This window comes from Oratosquilla oratoria, chromosome 21 (assembly GCF_046742065.1).
Source record: "Oratosquilla oratoria isolate Oo_2021 chromosome 21, ASM4674206v1, whole genome shotgun sequence".
NCBI classification, from domain to species: domain Eukaryota; kingdom Metazoa; phylum Arthropoda; class Malacostraca; order Stomatopoda; family Squillidae; genus Oratosquilla; species Oratosquilla oratoria.
In genome coordinates, this window is record NC_134797.1 from 60003690 (window position 1) to 60024213 (window position 20524).

At 40.3% G+C, this 20524-nt stretch overlaps 1 protein-coding gene across 6 annotated transcripts in view; it reads left to right on the forward strand.

Moving 5' to 3' along the window:
- Nucleotides 1-20251, forward strand: part of Daao2 (D-amino acid oxidase 2) — a 168324-nt gene extending 148073 nt beyond the window's left edge. For 5 of the 6 annotated variants that reach the window (XM_076205048.1, XM_076205052.1, XM_076205049.1 and 2 more), the window contains one exon: nt 19757-20251. In XM_076205048.1, the coding sequence (XP_076061163.1) occupies nt 19757-19903 (147 nt within the window). In that variant the 3' untranslated portion in view covers nt 19904-20251. Of the gene's footprint in view, nt 1-4186; nt 4241-19756 lie in introns of those variants that run through there. The other variant, XM_076205051.1, reaches the window with a different exon arrangement.
- The last annotated feature ends 273 nt before the right edge of the window (nt 20252-20524 follow it).

The window sequence follows — 20524 nt, forward strand, 5'->3', positions numbered from 1 at the left end:
TCGTTTTGGATAATCGGGGTTTTACTGTACTTCAGTAATTTGCAATTATTTTTTTGAACTGTGTGTTCTTGTCATTATCTGCACTTCATGTATATTGATTCTTTGCCAAATAAAATTATTATTATTATTATTATTATTATCTTCCCCCTTATAAGGGAGGTAACTAAGTCAGAGGCACATACCTATTCCCACCCATTTCACTCACCTCCACCACCCTTTCCACCCCTCCCATCTCAGCTCTTCATGGATGACAGGTCATCCTTGCATCCTCCAACTGCCCTGGGTCAAACACATGTTACTTGTAATCGTATGACTTGAATTGATGAAATATATTAGTTATTATTATTTATAATAGAGGTGCTAAGATAAGAGGGAGGGTGGAGGGGTGTGGAGTGTATTCAGGGATGGAATGGGTGGGAATGATTTAATGCCTTTTTCTTTTTGGCTCCCCCCCTTGTAAGGGGGAAAAGGCCTTGGTATATGTATGTATGTATTATTTATAATTACAAAAACATTATTACTCCATTATTATCTTTATATAAATATGGTAATGCAGTCTTGGTTGCTGGGGCGTTGGGTCATTAGAGCTACTCACAAGTGACACTGAAGATTGTCACATACATTGGCAGAGCATTGTTGTACTACCTGTTGACCTTAACACCCCTACGGGAGGTGACTGTGGCATTATTTGACATTTTTCTTTATTTGTCAAGGCTTTGGCTGCTAATTGACAAATAATAGATTCCACTAGAATTTTTAAAAATTCATATATCCATTCTTAACAAATGTTTTATTTTAGTATCACCAAGTGTTCAATAGAAAGGTACATACATATACCAAGGCTTTTTCCCCTTCCAAGGGAGGTAGCCAAAAAGGGAAAGGCATAAAAACACTCCTACCCATTTCATCCCTAAATACACTCCACACCCCTCCCACCCTTCCTCTCATCTGAGCACCTCCTGGATGACGGGCCATCCCTGCACCCTGCCCACCGCCCTGGGTCAGAAGCAGTGTCGCAAGACACAGTACATCCACAGCGAGGCCGCTTTATTTAATCGGCGACCCCCCCTCTCCGTCCCCCTCTGCAATATAAGGCGAGGACGGGGAGAAATCCCTTCGGGCTGCGTCAAAATTTACTCACACATACTACCCCACCCCCCACTTCCCCGCCCATTCCTCCTCATGTAGTCACAACATCATCCATATACAACCATTCTCCACTCACCTCTGTCTTCCGTCCTCTCCCTTCCTTCCTCAACAGACATTCCCCTCTTCCCCAAAGCCCCCTTCACCCCATCCATCCACCTCATCCTAGGACGTCCCCTCATGTTCACTCCCTCCACATCTGCCTTCCATACCTCTTTTACTAGTCTTTCTTCACTCATTCTTTCCATGTGTCCAAACCATCCTAATATTCTTTCATCAACCCTATCTCCCAAATCCTTTTTCACCCCTGTTCTCCTCCTCACCTCCTCATTTCTCACTCTATCTAGCCTAGTAACCCCCACCATACTTCTCAGACACCTCATCTCAAACACATTCAAACTCCTTCTCTCTTCTTCTCTTATGTTCCACGTTTCTGCCCCATACAGTGCTGTTGGCACAATCACTCCTTCATACAGTCTCCTCTTCGCATCCATTCCCAAATGTCTATTCCTCATTACACTCTTTAAACCACCAAGGCATTTACTCGCTTCTCTCAATCTACATTCTACCTCCACCTTCACTCCACCTTTTCCTGCTACACTTGCACCCAAGTATCTAAAACTATCCACTTCCTCCAGTCGCTCTCCCTTAATGTTCACTTCCAGTCTACTGCCACTTTCACCCCTTGTACATCTCATCACCTTACTTTTACCCACATTTATCTTTAGCTTTCTTCTATCACATACTCTCCCAAACTCTGCCACCAGCTTCCTCAATCCCTCCTCTGACCCTGCCACAAGCGCAGTGTCGTCCGCAAACAACAGCTGGCTCACCTCCCACTTTTCTCCATTTTCTTTAACCATCTCCAATCCCTGACTCACTACCCTAGCATTCACCTCTCGCACCACCCCATCCATGTATAAGTTGAACAGCCAGGGCGACATAACGCATCCTTGACGAAGTCCCACCTTTACTTCAAACCACTCACTCTCTCCATTTCTAATCCTAACACATGCTCTACTACTCTCATAAAAACTCTTGACAGCTCCCAAAAGCTTTCCTCCTATCCCATAAATCTGCATAACCTCCCACAGTGCCTTTCTGTCTACCCTATCATAAGCCTTTTCCAGATCCATGAAAGCCCAAAAAACATCCTTCCCCTTTCCTATAGCTTTCTCACATATCTGTCTTACCACAAAGATCTGATCTACACAACCTCTACCCGTCCTAAATCCACACTGTTCCTCACCAATTACTCCCTCTGTTCCTCTCCTAATCCTCTCAATTAAGATCCTCCCATAAGCCTTCCCTACTACACTCAACAGGCTAATCCCTCTGAAATTACTACATTCACACTTGTCCCCTTTTCCCTTGTAAAGAGGAACTATACAGGCACTACTCCAGTCCTCCGGTACTCTACCCTCTCTCCAGCAAACATTAAATAACCTCACCAACCAGTCCACCATCACTGCACCTCCCTTTTTCAGACATTCTGCATGACATCCATCCAGACCAGGTGCCTTACCTGCTTTCATCATCTTTACAGCTGCCTTCACCTCATCCTTCCTTATTTCTCCTCCATTCTCCTCACTCATCACTCTCATTTTCTTCGCATTTCCCACTGCAGCTATCTTTCCTTCCCTATCCTCCTTCACATTCAGCAACTCCCTAAAATATTCTGCCCATCTTCCCCTCACTGCCATCTCTTCCATTATCAACTCTCCATCTGTACCTTTTACCTTTTCTTCCCTACTTGATTCGCCTCCTCTTCCTCTCTTAATTTCTTTCCAAAACATCTTTTTAATACTTTCAAAATTTTCTGTCATACTCCTACCCCATTTCACATCTGCTCTCCTCTTTGCCTCCTTTACCTTTTGCTTTACTTCTCTTTTCTTTTCTTTGTACGTCTCATATGACTCCCCTGTCCTCTTTTGTAACCAATCTGTGAATGCTCGCTTCTTCTCTTCTACAGCCTTCTTTGTTTCCTCATCCCACCATTCACTACCCTTTCTTCTATTTCCCCCTGTCCTTCTTGTTCCACACACCATCCTTGCACACTTAAAGACTCCCTCCTTGAACCATCCCCATTCCTCCTCCACACCCATCTCTGCTCTATCCTTTACTCCCTCCCACTCCTCCTTCAGCTTCTTTTCGTACTCCTTTTCCTTTTCATTCAAGGAGTTCACTCTAAGAACCTCCCTACCTTTTGTCCCTTTCCTCTTTCTCCATCTATCCTCCACTCTCAGCTTACCTTCCACCAAAAAATGATCTGATATTCCCCCACCCTCTCCCCTTAGCACATGTACATCCTTAACTCTTCCTATCATAATCCTATTTACCACTACATAATCCATTAGCGCTCTATCTACCACCCTTCCCTCCACCACCCTCTCCCATGTGTACTTATGCTTGACTTTCTTCCGAAACACTGTATTTGCTATCATCAACTCTCTTTCTAGACACATTTCCACCATCAACTCTCCACTACGATTCTTTCCTGGAACTCCACACTTCCCAACCACTCCATCGATTGGACCATTTCCCACCCTAGCATTAAGGTCTCCCAGTACTATTACATTGACATTTCTTCCTAAACCCTCTATGCACTCATTTAAATCTATCCAAAAGGCCTCCCTTTCTTCCATGTTCTTCTCACTGCCCGGCCCATATGCACTTACAAAGACCCACATCTCCTTTCCCAGTTTCACCTTCATCCACATTATTCTTGAGGAAACCTCCTTCCACTCCACTACCCCTTTACCTATCTCCTCACTTACTAGAATAGCCACCCCTTCCCTCCCTCGCCCTCTCTTCACTCCTGATAACCTCCCACTTACACTCCCAAACTTACACTCACCCTTCCCTTTCAACTTAGTTTCACTCAAAGCCAACACATCCAACTTTCTTCTCACAAACATACTACCTATCTCTTCCCTTTTACTCTCATCTGTACCACATCCACGCACATTAAAAGACCCAAACCTTAGGGTGCTGGCCCGAGGCCTTCCAGCACCCCTTATGCCTTTCCTTTGATTTTTAGGAATTTGCCCCTTGGGGCTACAGGGAGAAGGATGCCTAGTCCCTCTCCCCGTCCCTTTCTTCTCGCCTCTTACGATCCAAGTGGGAAAGGTAAATGGACAAAAATATATAATAACTGCTTTTTAAGACATATCTACACAGTACTGGTGTAGTGACTGCATGATAAGCAGTAGTGATTCTGTGGTAGCATGCATCTAATGCATGTTTTGCATTGTTTTGGGATGTCCCTACTGACTGGAGCTACACATAATTTCTCTATGTTAGAGTAAAATCTCTATTCATAGAGGAATTATCCAATTTTTGTACTCTGACTGTCCCTTTATGCTGTTCCCTGCAAACTGTCTTTTGCCACTTCCATGACTTCCTTATCCTATCCCCTTTAATAAGGGGTAAAAGAATTCTGTCACCATGATGGATGGAATGGTGGGACTAGGGATCCTGCTTAATAATTTGAATGAGAAAGTAGGAAGAATATCAGAAGCTGAGAAGTATGGAAGGTAGGAAGAGAAGAATGGGTATGTTTTAAGAATGAAGTACCTAAGTGTGCAGAGATGGTATGTGGGATGAGGAAAATGGGAGGGAATAGAAGGAAGGGTATTGAATGGTGGGATGACAAGATGAAAGCACTAGTAGGAGAGAAGCGATCATATGTGGATTAGTTGTGGGAAGGACTAAAGAAGCATATGCGAAGTACAAGAAGAGAGAAGCAAAACATTAGGTGAAGGAGGTAAAGAGGAGACCTGATGTAAAATGGGATAGGGGTATGACAGAATTTTTGTAAGAGAATAAAAAAAACATTTTGGGAGGAAATGAAAAGAGCGAGGAGGGGATGAGTCAGTCTTCCTTTGGACTTCACTCAGTCCCACAATGTCCCACTTTATGTTCTCCATTTCTTCCATTAAACTCTTCTCTGCAAGTCATGTTTACTTTGAAGGAATTGTGACAGTAATCTTACCTCCCAGCCAACTAGTTTCTGGCAAGATATTTGTTTGGTGCCACCTTATTCAGTATATTCAGTGAAGACCTATGCATCTATAGGGTACAATGGTCCATGCCATCATTATGACAGTACCCCATATATCTGTTTACTATATCCCTGTTCACCATCAGGGATGTGCCAGTTAGCAGTGGGTCCTGTGACTGTGTATTTACCTATGCTCATGGTGACCCGTCTTTGTATCTCTCAGCATCAAGTTTTTTCTTAAAATCTTGAATAGCATTTGCACACACTGTTTCTTTGTCCAATTTGTTCCAAGTATCTATCACTCTGTGTGGGAAGCTATTTTTTTTCAGATCTCTTCTGTAATTATCTTTTTTTAGTTTCTTTTCTCGTCCTCTTGTTTTTCCATTGTCCCATTTCAATAAATCATTCTTATCTAAGATTTCTATTCCCTTCATAATTCTATAGATAGTAGGTCTCCTCTTTCCCTTCTTTGTTCCAGAGTTGGTAATTCTAATTTGGACAGTCTTTGTTCATATGTCATTTTGGAAAGAGTTGGCACCAGTTTTGTTGTTGCTCTTTGTATTCTTTCTAATTTTTTTATATTCTTTTTGGTACTGGGTGTCCATAGGGTTGCTGCGTACTCAAGTTTTGGTCTTACTAGTGTAGTTAATTTTTTTTATCATTTCCTCATCCAAATAGAGAAATGCCACTTTTATTGACCTCAATAAATTGTAGGTTTCTCTGACTATTTTATTAATATGCTTATCTGGTGTTAAGTCTTTGCTGATCATCACTCCAAGGTCTTTTTCTGAGTTTACTTTTTTGACCTCTTCTTCACCAATTTTATAATCTCTCGATATTCTGTTTTTACTTTTTCCAAATTCCATTATACTACTTTTATTGATATTAAATTTCACTTCCCACTTTTGAGTCCATTTCCAGATCTTGTGCAAGTCTTGTTGCAATGCGCTGCAATCCTCATTTTTTACTTTCTTTAGTATTTTTGTGTCATCTGCAAAGAAATTCACATAACACTCAACTACTTCATCCATGTTATTTATGTATATCGCAAACATGATTGGAGCCAGTACTGATCCCTGCAGGACACCACTTTTCATTTCTTGCCAATTTGAGAATTTATCTCTAATTACTTCTCTCATTTTCCTCCCAGTCAGGAAGTCTTTCATCCATTCCAATAATTTTCCTCTGATGCCCCCTATTGATTCTATCTTCCTTATTAGTTTATTGTGTGGTACCTTATCAAATGCCTTTTGTAGGTCCAGAAAGGCACAGTCTGCCCAACCATCTCTATCTTGTATTATGTCTATCAATCTTGAGTAAAAGCAGATAAAGTTTGTTGTATTTACCTAGTTGTACCTAGTTGTAATATACAGGAGGGGAGCTATGCTCGTGGTGACCCGTCTTTGTATCTCTCCGCATAAAGTTTTATCTTAAAATCTTGTATAGTGTTAGCACATACTGTTTTGTTGTCTAATTTGTTCCATGTATTTATCGCTCTGTGTGGGAAACTGTTCCTTTTCAAGTTTTTCCTATAACTATCCTTTTTCAATTTTTTTCCATGTCCTCTTGTTTTACCGTTTTCCCATACTAATAGGTCGTTCCTGTCTAAAACTTCCATTCCTTTCATTATTCTGTAGATAGCAAATCTCCTCTTTCTCTTCTTTGTTCCAGAGTTGGTAGGTTCAATTTGGATAGTCTTTGCTCATATGTTAGTTCGGCGAGTGTCGGTGAGAGTTTGGTTGTCGCTCTTTGTAATCTTTCTAGTTTCTTAATATTCTTTTTGGTACTGGGTGTCCAAAGTGATGCTGCGTACTCAAGTTTTGGTCTTATTAGTGTAGTTAGTATTTTCCTTATCATTTCTTCGTCCATATAAGTAAATGCCACTTTGATTGCTCTCAATAAGTTATAGGTTTCTCCGAACATCTTATTTATATGCTTATCTGGTTTCATGTCCTTTCCAATCATCACTCCAAGATCTTTTTCATAGTTTTTTTTTTCTTCCCCAATTCTGTAATCTTTTGATATTCTGTTTCTACTCTTTCCAAATTCCATTATACTGCATTTCTTAATATTGAATTTTACTTCCCACTTTTGAGTCCAATTCCATATTGTGTCCAGATCTTGTTGCAATGAGTTGCAGTCCTCTTCCGTTTTTACCTTCTTAAGTAATTTTGCATCATCTGCAAAAAAAATTATATAGCACTCCACGCCTTCATTCATGTCATTAATGTATACAGCGAACATGATCGGGGCCAGTACTGATCCTTGTGGGACACCCCTTTTTACTTCTTCCCAGTTGGAGAATTTTTCTCTAATTACAACTCTCATTTTCCTCCCAATCAGGAAGTCTTTCATCCATTCCAATAATTTTCCTCTGATGCCACCTTTTGACTCTTATTTATTAGTTTCCTATGAGGTATCCTTATCGAATGCCTTTTGCAGGTCCAGAAAAGCACAGTCTGCCCATCCATCTCTTGTATTATGTCTACTAATCTTGAGTAAAAGCAGATCAGATTTGTTGTACAGGATCTCCCTTGTCTAAATCCAAATTGATTTGGGTTCAGTATAGATTTTTCTTCCAGGTATAACCCATCTGTTTTTGATCACTCTTTCACAAATTTTTGCTATTGTGCTTGTTAGTGAGACCGGTCTGTACATGATCTTCCTTGTCTGAATCCAAATTGATTTGGATTCAGTATAGTTTTTCCTTCCAAATGTTTAACCCATCTATTTTTTATGACCTTTTCGCAAATTTTTGCTACTGTGCTTGTCAGGGAGACTGGTCTGTAATTTGATGGGTCTTCCTTGTTTCTTCCCTTATAAATTGGTACAATGTTTGCATTCTTCCAGTCCTGTGGCACTTTTCCTTCTTTAAGTGAGAATTTAATTATATTGTATATTTCATCTGTTAATTCCATGCATTCTTTCACTATCCAATTTGCAATTCCATCTGGACCATGTGATTTTCTGATGTCAAGGGTTTTGATTTGGTCGCTGATTTCCTTCTGTTACAATTATTTCTTTCATTGAGGGGGATATCTCTATTTCCTCACAGGTGAATTTTCTATTGTGAATACTGATTTGAAGTGGTTGTTTATAATTACAGCCATTTCCAGTTCTTCTTTACATTCATATTTACCTTGGCTCAGCTTTTCTATTTCTTGTTTGTTGTTGTTGTTGTCGTTCCCTAGACTGTCTGTCCGAGCAGTCCCGTCTCCCCAAGGAATGCCACAGCCGAAACTGGGTTTTCCCACAGATCCTTTATAGAGTGTATGTTGTGTTGTTTGCATGCATGATTGTGTATAATGCAGTCTTCCATTATGTGTTGTATGGTATGGGGTGAAGTGTTACATCCTGGGCAGCTGTTCACAATGTGGTCATCCAGCCTCTTCTGGTAGCTTAGAAGTGCTGGGTGGTGGCCGCACCGCAGTCTGGCCAGGTGGACTCTGTCCTTTCGTGGGAGAGAGGATTCAGAAGGGTGGATATCAGGGGGTCTGGCACACAGCAGTGTGTTGTCTTTCAGTGTGTTAATGGAGCAGTGAGTGATATGATTATGAATATGTTTCCGGAGGCTGGTATTTGGTGGTTGTGGAGGAAGAGAAGAGAGTATCTGTGTGTGATACAGGTCTTTGGGTGTTGTTTTAATGTTTCTTGGTGTGTGTGGGTGTTCTGCTATGTAGTGTAGTGGGTGTGATGTGTTTGTGGTGGCTGCAGCAAGTGTTTGTGTGCCTCTCATGTCAAGGTGGTCCTTGACTTTGAGGACTTTTGTTTCATGGTGTAAATGGTCTGTAGGTGTTGTATTTGTGCAGCCTGTAATTGTTTTTAGGGCTTTGTTTTGTATGATTTGAAGGGTGTTGTGGTGTGTCTCACTGAGATTAGGAGCCCATGCAGGACTCGCATAATTCATCACTGAGCGTATGCATTGTTTGTATATTGTTGTATTAGTTTCTTTGTTTTGTCCAAATGTTGTTCCAGCGATTGACTTAAGTGCGTTAAGTCTAGGTGTGCATTTGTTTTTTATGTTTGTGATGTGTTGTTTGAAATACATGGATGTATCATATGTTACACCAAGAATTTTCGGTGTGTTTGTGTGTGGTATTAGAGTGTTGTTGATGAAGAGATGAGGTATGTATTTGTGTTCTTTTGTCCAGTTGGGTCATCCAGGAGGTGCTCAGATGAGAGGGAGGGTGGGAGGGGTGTGGAGTGTATTTAGGGATGAAATGGGTGGGAGTGTTTTTATGCCTTTCCCTTTTTGGCTACCTCCCTTGAAAGGGGGAAAAAGCCTTGGTATATGTATGTATGTATGTTGTCCAGTTGGTGAGAAGTGTTGCTGTAGATTTGGTTGGAGCTATTTTGAGTCTGTGTGTGATGAACCATGTGTTGAGTGTATCAAGGTATGGCTGGATTATTTCTGCAGCTTTGTCTGTGTTACAATGTGTGCATGTGATTGTTATGTCGTCTGCGTAGGAAGAGATTTGTATTTCTGAGGTGTCTGGTGTGGGTAAGTCATGCATGTATAGATTAAAGAGCGTGGGGGATAGAACTGAGCCCTGTGGTACTCCATTCTTAATGTTTCTGATGTGCGATGATTGGCCATTATATGACACGTAAGCATTCCTACCTGCCAGATAATTGGCCAGCCATCTTTTGGTGTTATTGTGCATGTCTGTGTTATATATTTTATTTGTTAGGTTGTGGCAGGGAATAGCATCAAAAGCTTTACTAATGTCTAATGTTATAAGAAGTGTTCTGTGGTGGGGCCTATCTGAATTGATGCCATCTAAAATTCTTTGTGTGAGGTTTATCAGAAGAGTGTTTGTGGAGTGTAGTGGCCTAAAACCGTGTTGTGAGTCAGCAAGGGGAATATGTGGTGTGACAAGTTTAAGTATTAGGCGTTCAATGACTTTAGAGGGGGTGCAGAGAAGTGTGATTGGGCGGTGCGATGTTGGGATTGTTGGGTCTTTGTTCGGTTTTGGAATGGTGATTATTTTACCATGCTTCCAGATGTCGGGTATAGTGTTGTTTGAATAGCTGTAGTTTGCAATGTTTGTGAGTGCGTGTATACCTTGTGGTCCAATGTGTTTTAGGTGGATGTTACATATGTTATCAGGGCCACAGGCAGATGAGTGCTTGAGATTATGTATTATGTGTTTTGTCTGTCTGTCTATGAAGGGTGTATAGTCTGAGTCTGTGGGAAAGTCTTTCTTATGTCGAATAGTGCGTCAGTCGTCAGGGTGAGAAGTGAGATGGCTTGTCTGTGCAAAATGATTTATGAGTGTGTTTGCTTGTTGTCTGTTTGAGGGTAGATTGTCTGTTGTTGTGATTATTGCTGCGTGAGAGCGTGTTGTGTTACTGTTGGATAGTGTAATGCTGTTGAGTGTTTTGTACAATTTGCTGGTGTTTGTTTTGTGATCAAGTGTATTGATAAAGTTTTGCCAATTTTATGTTTTTTGTTCGTGTATTTTATTGGCAATCAGTGTTTAGTGTTTGTATTTGGTCTGCTATGTTTTGAGGGATAGGTGTGGGGGTATTGTGTTTAAGTGTGTCTCATTGTCTGATGAGGCCTTGGATTTCTGGTGTGAAGTTGGGGTTGTGTGATTTTCTGTTGCCTCTAGGGATGTATCTCTTGTCTGCGTTTTGTATGATTGTATTAAAAGTGTGCACAGCATTGTTTATGTTTGTGATTGGTGTACTGTTAAGTGTTTCAAAATGTTGTTGTATCTCTTCAGTAAAAGCTTCCCAGTTAGCTCTCTTGTAATTGGTGTATGTGTGTCTGTGGCCAACTGGGGTGCATCTTGTTTTGGTGGTGATGATTGGAAGGTGGTCAGAACCAAGGGTTCCGACCACTCTCCATGATGTTGTTGGGGTTAGGCAGGGGGAGCAGAAGGTGATATTAGGAGAGGAGGGAGTGTATAGGGCTTGGTATGATTGTGTGTTGTTCATGATAGTCAATGAGTCAAACTGAGTCTGTATATCAAGCCCTCTGTCTGTGTCAGGGTTGTCGACATACCAGGCAGACGACTTGGCGTTGAAGTCGCCACCCATGATCAGGTTGGGGATTGAGGCTAGCTGGCTAAATTGAGGCCTGAAGGTGTTTGGAACTGTGGGGGATGATTGGGGGGGGGGATGTACATGTTAACTATTGTCAGTGTTGATTTGTTGCCTGTGCGGATTCAAATGGATTGGATTTCTGTAGTGTTATCTGTGGTAGGGAGAATTTTGGTTGTGGCACTTGTGTCCACAAAATAGATGGAGTGGTGGATCAGGGTAATGAGTCCACTGCCATTGCCGTCGGTCCGGTCTTGTCTGATGGTGGTGTAATTATGAAATGATGGTGTTTTGTGTGAGTGTCTTAGTTTTGTTTCTTGTATAATTGCAATGTGTATGTTGTGTTGTTTAAGAAAGTGTTCAAGTTCATGTTTTTTCGTGTTAATACCGTCAATGTTGTGTTGTAATATGTTGATGTTGTAGTGTTCTGTATGTGTTGTATGTTGCCGTTTGGGGTTGAGGTTGGGATGTTAATGGGGAAGGTATAGGATCTGGGTTAGAGGGGGGGAAAGGAGAGATTGGGGACAAAGGAAGGGGATTACTGACTGGGGATAAGGGCAAAGGGATATTGGGAGTGGATAAGGGTGCTGGCTGTGGTTGGGGAGGTGGGAGTGGGGTTACTGGAGGGCAGGTAGAACATGTCCAAGTGTTTGTGTATTGGTTTGTGTCAGCAAGTGTTGTACAAGTGAGGTGGGCCCAGTTTTTGCACATATTGCACTGAACTGAGCCCTTTGTCTGTCTGCTCGAGGTAATGGGTTTAGAGCATGTTGGGCATGTGTATTTTGTGGTGGGCCCAGGATTGCTCTCTACATCTCTGGCTAAAAGTAGAAGAGGGATGATTGCCAGAAAATCACCCCTCGGTGCAGAAAAAACGTAACATTGCATGCTGAGAAAAAGTATTGTGGTACTCCCCAAGGCAGTCGTAGCTCCTCTTGGGGATCGGTGCCACCTGCGTAGAGCCGGTGGCCAGGGCTGGTTGCCGCCGTTTGGCCCCCAACTCTTGGGGTTGGGGGGGTGGTCCCACGATGTAGACGCTGCGGCTTCAGGACCATTTCTTGTTTGTTCTTCAGTTTGCCATTTACATACCTGTAAAATAGTTTGGGTTCTTCCTTGCATTTTTTATTATTTTTTTTTTCATAGTTTCTCTTTTCATCTCTGCGTATTTTTACATAATCATTTCTTAGTTTGATGTACATTAGCCATTTGCTTGTTTTCTTGTCTCTTTTCAATTTCTTCCAAGCTTTGTCTCTTTTATCCTTAGCCTCACTACACCTTTTGTTGTACCACTTTTCATGTATGTTCTTTCCCTTTTTTGTTCTGGTACATATTTATTCACTCCCTCATTATAAATTTCTTTTAGTATATTCCATTTCTCTTCCATCCCTGTTTCTTTATTTAGGATTTTTTTCCAGTTCGCATTGCGAAAGAATTATTTGAGTCTCAAAATTTGTTTTGTTGTACATTAGTCTTCCTATTCTATGTTTATCATTTCTGCTTTGATTCATTTGCTCTTTCAACTCAAATTCTATTAGTACAAGTTCACTCCTATCAGAGTTGTGTAATAAATTTTATTGACAATTTCATGCTCTGTCATAAGTATTAAATCCAGCCTTGATGGTTTTTCACTACCTCTGTATCTGGTATTTTCCTTTATCCACTGAGTCATTGTGTATTCGATGGTCATGTTGAGCAGGACGTTGCCTCAGAGTTCCTCTCTGCCCTTCACTGTCATTTCCTCCCAACACATTTCTTTTGAATTAAAGTCACCCATAATTACTGTATTTCCTCTGTCCTTCAGTATAATAGTTAATTCCTATTTTGTATCTTATATTTTGGAATGATCACTTTCTGTCCAGGACTTTGTTTTGGGGAGCACATACACCACTACAAATTTTCTACTCTTCATATGTTTGCTTTCAACTTGTATTGTAATTGATTCTACATTATTTTTTCCTTCAGTTATTTTTGTTACATTTAAATCTTTATTAGTCAAAATTAATACTCCGCCACCCTGTTTATCCTTTCTATTTTTTGTCCAGCAGTTGTATAAACCTTGTCCCACAGTGTTGGGTGGTGGAGTACACTTTAATTTAGTTTCCACTATTCCCATTATGTCTGGTTTTTCTAAGGCCAGATAATCATTTAATTCATTCATTCCTGAAGTTATTCCATCTATATTGGTATAAGCTATTTTTAATTTCCTTTCTCCTCGTCTTTTTCTGTCTTCTTTGTTTCCTTTTTCCTTATATACCATTTTCTCAGCCTCAGGTCTACCACTCTCCAATTTTTTTTTTTTTTTCAGTGTCAGTTCTTTTTTTTATTTTTTTCATTCACTTCGTTTCTAAGTTCTTTTTCTTCTTCACTCGTTTCTTTTTTTATCCATACAAGCACCTGGCTTACGCCAGCCCTGGCTACGCCAGGGGTGCTTGGCCTTCGGCAAGACCCGCTGCGCGGATCGCTCGCTTCGCTTTCGTGTTACACGGGCAGTTCTAATCTTTAATTGTTGGTCTCTGTCATAATAAAAGTATAGGTCCAAATACGAATTATCATTTCTCCGTTTCGGCGCCCCTGGAAATGGGCAGAGGCATTGTGTCCAACGTGCAACCTTGACCACGATTGGGGTACTTTCTTTTAAATGTCTTGAACCTACGCTCTAAATAGTACAACTGGTATTGCCTGTGTCCTCTTCCACCATTACCACAAAAATTGTTGTAGCCTGTGTAATAGTGCTTCTTGAAATTTTCTACAACCTCGGAAGAAATACGAACACCAAGAACTTCGAGATCTTCGAGACCTTCCAGAAGTTCGAGACCTTCCAGAAGTTCGAGACCTTCGAGAACTTCGGCACTTTCGAGAACTTCGGCACCTTCGAGAACTTCGGCACCTTCGAGAGCTTCGGCACCTTCGAGAACTTCGGCACCTTCGAGAACTTCGGCACCTTCGAGAACTTCGGCACCTTCGAGAACTTCGGCACCTTCGAGAACTTCGGCACCTTCGAGAACTTCGGCACCTTCGAGAACTTCGGCACCTTCGACAACTTCGGCACCTTCGACAACTTCGGCACCTTCGAGAACTTCGGCGCCTTCGAGAACTTCGGCGCCTTCGAGAACTTCGGCACCTTCAAGAACTTCGAGAACCTCGACACCTTCGAGAACTTCGGCACCTTCGAGAACTTCGGCAGCTTCGAGAACTTCGACACCATGGCTTAACGATGATCGTTCTTTACTCAACGATGATCGTCCACGGCTCAACGATGATCGTCCATTGCAAAACGATGATCGTTCAGGGCTCAACGATGATCGTCCATGACTCAACGATGAGCGTCCATGGCCTAACGATGATTGTCCACAGCTCAAGGTTGAGTCGTCGAAATCGAAAGTAGTCGATCGATCGAATCGAGAAAAAAGTCTGACAGACAGACAGACACGAAACCGCTTTTATTTATAAGACAACAAAAATTTATGATGAAATGACTTTATTGATTCCTTGATGGAAAAATCCTTGGAAGTTTGATATAACGTTGGAAATTTAGCAGCATGTTCTCATTTTAAAAACACAACTTGCTTTTTGTTTTTCGACTGGTGCTGTTTTGTTATTTTTTCGTTTCTGTAACCCATTTCCAAAAATGGTGGTTTCTTCGTTTCATTACTGCTGAAGTTTCAGGCATCTTTCACAGGTTGAATGTACATGTGCCCTTGATATCACATCGGGCCCTGCCAAAAAAAATCGAATAGACCTTTACTCTCGGACAGGGGTCAGCGTGTCCGCATTCTGCCGGGTTCTGACGGATTGGGAAAACCGATCGGGTCACAGATTTTTAGTAATAGAGACATTCTTGTAATGTTCACTATTTGCTAATTTCATTATTCTGGATAGTACTTCCTCAGCAATTGTTTGAGATCTAAGCTTTACTTTCAGTGGCCTGTGTGAGCTGTTCTTTGTCTCATCTGTTCAGTATGGGTGACCCTGCAAATATTTTCATCTCTATCAACATAGGTCTTGTAGTCTTTAAGATACTCAAGCTTAGCTGCCATGTCAAGGTGTCAACTGTTGGGTAGAATATTTATATACAATCTGTTCACTTTTTGGTTGAACTTTAAATAAGCTAATTTACTTTTAACGCCTCTTGAAAAAATATGATTATATATTCATTTTACTTTAATAATGTCTTATAATGTGTGAATATCATGCCATAATGTACATGCTTTTTACATTGTTTACTCATCAAAAATATATAACATCAGAATTGACAAATGAAATCATCAGAAATGATAATACAGTACACATTCAATTCTTGCTGTTTGTGTGGGATAGGTAACAAAAACCATTGCAAATGTTTAGAAGTTGCAAATAATTGCTTCTCTCCCCACAAAAACCTCAATACATACCATTTTTGTACCAGTTTGATGTGTTGGACAAAAAACAAATAATATAACACAGCATTTACTGTTTTAATAAATACAAAATATTAGACCAATCTTGCTCCAGTCACCTCTTCCTTTACACTGGGAACCCAGCACTCCACATAGCTCAACAACAGTGCCATCTGGTGTCTGTTTACTGAACCACACAAAATCCAACATGGTTGCCCTCAGCCAAATGACAACAAATGAACACTCCAACAATGCTCGGTCTTTTCTCTTTCTTTTTTCTCCAAAGTATTTATAAGCCAAGGAATTCTACTGACCAGAAAGGACTGATCCCAAATGCTGGGCCGAGGTGCCCCTCTTAGTAAGGCAGTTGACAAGTTGCTTGGAGGTTCCAACCCAAGAAACAGAGTTAATCTCACCACACAACAACATATCCTTCAGCAGTGCAATGTCAATGTGAAGACGATGATCCTCCACACCATGAGAAGAATTCAAGGCCTCCACCAAACTCTTGTTGTCAACCAAGCAGTGTACAGCTAAGGTCTGGCATTTGACAATGTCCCTGATAATCCGTCCAAGATAGGAAGCAGCCTCAGCGCACTCAACGAGCACCAAGGTCTCAGCAGACAATGCGTATATACCACTCAGTGCAATTTCCTCAATTGCCAATAAATTGGGCATCTTCTTCCTTACCCATCCTTGAGAAAAACTGCAAATCCTCCCTGGGAGCCACCATAAGATAGGTTTCCAAAAGAAGCATATGAGAAGTACTCACTTATGTAGTCCTCCACAGGTGACAACTTTCTAAACAGCAAGCAAAAACGGTCACCCACAACTCAGATAATAATCTTATTAAGTCTCAGCATCAACCACTGTGGCATTTTTACAGTGTCCCAGCCTGGCAGATAAACCATATAAAGAAAGACTAAAAGTACTGGATCTGCCAACTTTGAAAGATCAGAGAGAAAAAGGTGATATGATTGCATTGACAGAAGAGATCTGATTAAAGATGGGAGGGCTTTAAGAGGTCATGGGAGTAAATTGAGAAATACCACATGCCTAAAGGATGTGAACAAATACAGTTCTCCATATAGATGCATAAATATGTGGAATAGCTTAGAAGGTGATGTAGCCCAAGCTCAAACAATACATAGCTCAAATCTAAATGTGATAATTGGAACTCAAGGATATATAAAGTTGGAACTGTACATGAACTTTAGTCTAGGTATGTTAGAAAATTAGGAAATAGGAGACAGGACCCAATGAGCATTGCTCCTTTCTTGTATAGGTTGACCTTCAAAAATACAGCATCCTTCAGACCTGAGGGGTGCTGGATTTTCGAAAATTCCAAATTTTTAATGTATATATATGCAATATGTATTTTTCTGAAAATTACCATCTTTACAGTCCTTTAAAGAAAAAAATTAAACACTAAACAAAAAGAAAATTAAATTTTAATGTTCATCAACTAAATAAAATAGTTCTACAGAGTTTAAATTCACATAAATACATATACCAATGGCTATTTCCCCCTTACAAGGGAGGTAGCCAAAAAACTAAGGCATAAAATCCACTCCCACCCATTCCATCCCCACATACTCCATTCCCATTCATCCCCTTCCTCCCTCTTATCTTGGCTCCTCCTGGGTGATGGGTCATCCCCGCATCTTGCCCACTGCCCTGGGTCAGAAACAGTGCAGCAAGACACAGCACATCCACAGCAAGGCCACTTTATTTAATCAGCAACCCCCCTCTCCGTCCCCTCATGCAGAAAAAGAGAAGACGGGGAGGAATCCCTTCTAGCTGCATCAAAATATAATTTACACATACTCCCTCACCCCCATCCCCCACCTACTCCCTTCCATACATCACAGCATCATCCATACACAACCATTCTCCATTCACCCATATCTTCTGTCTTCTCCCTTCCTTCCTCAACAGACATTCCCCTCTTTCACAGTGCCCTTTTTACCCCATCTATCTATATAGTTGAATTTAAATTCAACTAGATTAAATAGATCCTCAGAATTTTTATTTTAAAACAATCCTCAAAATTTTAATTCAACTAAATAAAATAGTCCCTCAGAATTCCAATCATTATCATTAAGTGTGGACACTCCTACTGCTTTTTCCTTCTTCCTAGCTATCTTCTTGAATATATCATGCAGTGTCTGTTGCTTCATATAATTGGGTCTTTCTCTAATAAGTTTATCTTGGAGCAAATATATATTCATGATTTCTTGTTCACTTACAAAACTTCACTGTTCTAGTCCAGCCAGCAGTTCAATTGTCAATGTAATTAACCTGTCACTTGAAATTCTTTCTCTCACATCTTCATTTTCATCACTGCTTTCATCATCATCACTGCCTGTACAGGTAAAGGCATTTCTCTCTGGACTTTTAACCATATCTACAATTTCAGAATCGGTGTAATGATGAACTGTAGGCACATTATCATGAACATCTATCCATTTCATTAAAACATCTTCATTTATCTTTGATGAAAGCTCTTTGGCATTAGGATTAGTTACATCTACATAAGCAATAAGCACCTGTATAAGCTGCTTTCCTTTGGAAGCCCTAAATCCTCCAAAATTATTTTCAGTGTCTTCATTAGAATGAGAAGTAAAAATTAAACTTGGCCACAATCTATGACATCTATTTTTCAGTGTTAATATTTTCAGACTTCCATGTATTGGCAACACAGTACACTGCATCCTTAATATTAAATTCTTTTATGAACTTCTGTACCCAGGTGCCTGAATTAATTGAACTCACTAGGTGCCTTATTAACAGGAATCCATACTTACACCATTGTCCTGTGATTGAATAAGTGATGTGCAATTGGGTGGGAGGTAGAGAACAAAAACATTATCTTTCACTATAAGATTGCCTTTTGGATGTGCTGAACAATTGTCTAAAGTAAGAACTATCTTTCAGTTAGAGTTTAGTCCAACTGAGTTACAGTGAACCCCAGCCTCAGGAACAAAAATTATTTAAAACCAATTCAATGTAGTATGAGTGGTAACCCACTGCTTCTTGCTGGCATGGTAATGGGCAGGAAACTATGTCATTCCCTTGAAGGCCCTCGGATGTAAACTTTTCCCAATAACAAGCAACTTATATCTAAGGGTACCCACAGCATTAGAGCAACACATTACAGTTGTCAGAGTTCTTTTTGGTGGATATTTCCAAAACACAGCAGACTCATCTGCATTGTACACTTGTTCAGGACTTAAATGTTCATCACTAACTGCAAATTCATCCACATATGCACTAGCCACATCTTGGTCTACTGAATGTTTTTCACAATACACTGCACAAAACTGTAAGCCCTGTTGTGACTTGAAACAATACAGCCAACCTTCTGAATATTCACACTTGTGTTGCAGTTCCAGCTCTTCATGAAACACTTTGGCTTGTTCCTTTGATAAATCACCAGAAATTTCCACACCTCCACTTACACAAAGATTAAACCAGGTTATGAGAATTTGGTCTAGTTCTGAAATATTTTTCCTCCATCATTGACTTCCTTACAAACATTTGCTTTTTTGATCCACTGTCAGAAAAGAGCTTATACAGTTTTTCTTTGTTTTTTAACATCATACACTGTTGAAGAGCCAATGTTGTATGTTTCACATGTGGTTCGCACAGACACACCACTCTTATTTTTTTGTTAGCATTTCCAGTTTCTCTGCAATCTACAGTGCATGATGTTTACATTTAACACCTCATTTTCTTGCTGAATCCATAATGGGGCTATACAGAAGCAAATAAAATATAAAATAAGAAGGAAAGAGCAGAAATTTTTGTTAGTAGGTGCAAGCAAGGCCCAACAGCTGATTCTGAAGTACAGTGCCATCAAAACATTTATGGTGCTTCCAGAAAACAGTGGCATGCCAACATGGTAAATTTGAAAATGTGCTCCAAAATCCATGCCAGAAATCTGGGGGAACCAGATTTTTTAATGTCAACTGTATACTACAATTAGGTAATTAGGTAAGTACAACACAGACAACAATCCAAAAATTCTTCCTAGAGAGATCTGTGGGAGAGCCGAAGGACCATTTCTAGCCACTATGAGGCTGCAGATTTGACTGTGAAACTCAAGGCAATAGTAATTATTATTAAAACCAAATATCTCTGCAAACATAGGCTTACATATGATATTACCTGTTCTGCCCGGCAGGTGGTGCATAACTATGGACATGGTGGAGCTGGTGTGTCACTCTTCTGGGGCTGTGGCCAGGAGGTGGCAGAGCTGGTGGGACAGGCCCTTCACCGCATACATGGACCGCCACACAAGCCACAATGCTACAAGCACAGCAAACTCTAGACACGCCAGAATTGGAATATTGACTGATAATCAGCCCATTGCTTTAAATCAAAGATATCAGGAACTCAGTATTGTGTGATATATTAATAATTGTTGGATAAATACTTTCACAACCTAGTCAAGAAAACTTGTATTTCATGTTGGAAAAAACCATCCTCATTACTGTAAGTTGGAATTGGTTCCAACAAGAGATTCTACAATTTATAACCGAATCTGTAATTTACTTTTTCAGGTGATGAGCGTCATAAATAATGTAGACCTATAATAACAATAATAATAATAATAACAATAACCTAACCTATGTACATTGGGTAATGTTATCTTAGTTAAATAAAAAAGTGTATATCTTGTTTTTATTATTCACACAAGATATAAAAGTGTACATCCTATGTTTTCATTGTTCACATAAGAGTAGATAATAAGTGATGAACATAAACCTCATGAAAAATATAAGTGAAAACTTAAATACCAATTATCAGAGACTACTTGAGAGATGATGCAGCCTCTGTACCAGTGCTGAATTAAAGCTCTTCTGGTCCTAAGGTACATTTTGATAGGGCCTGAAAATACAGATCTTTTCAGCTCAATGATAAACAGAAGAAAGTTAAATTTAACAACAGA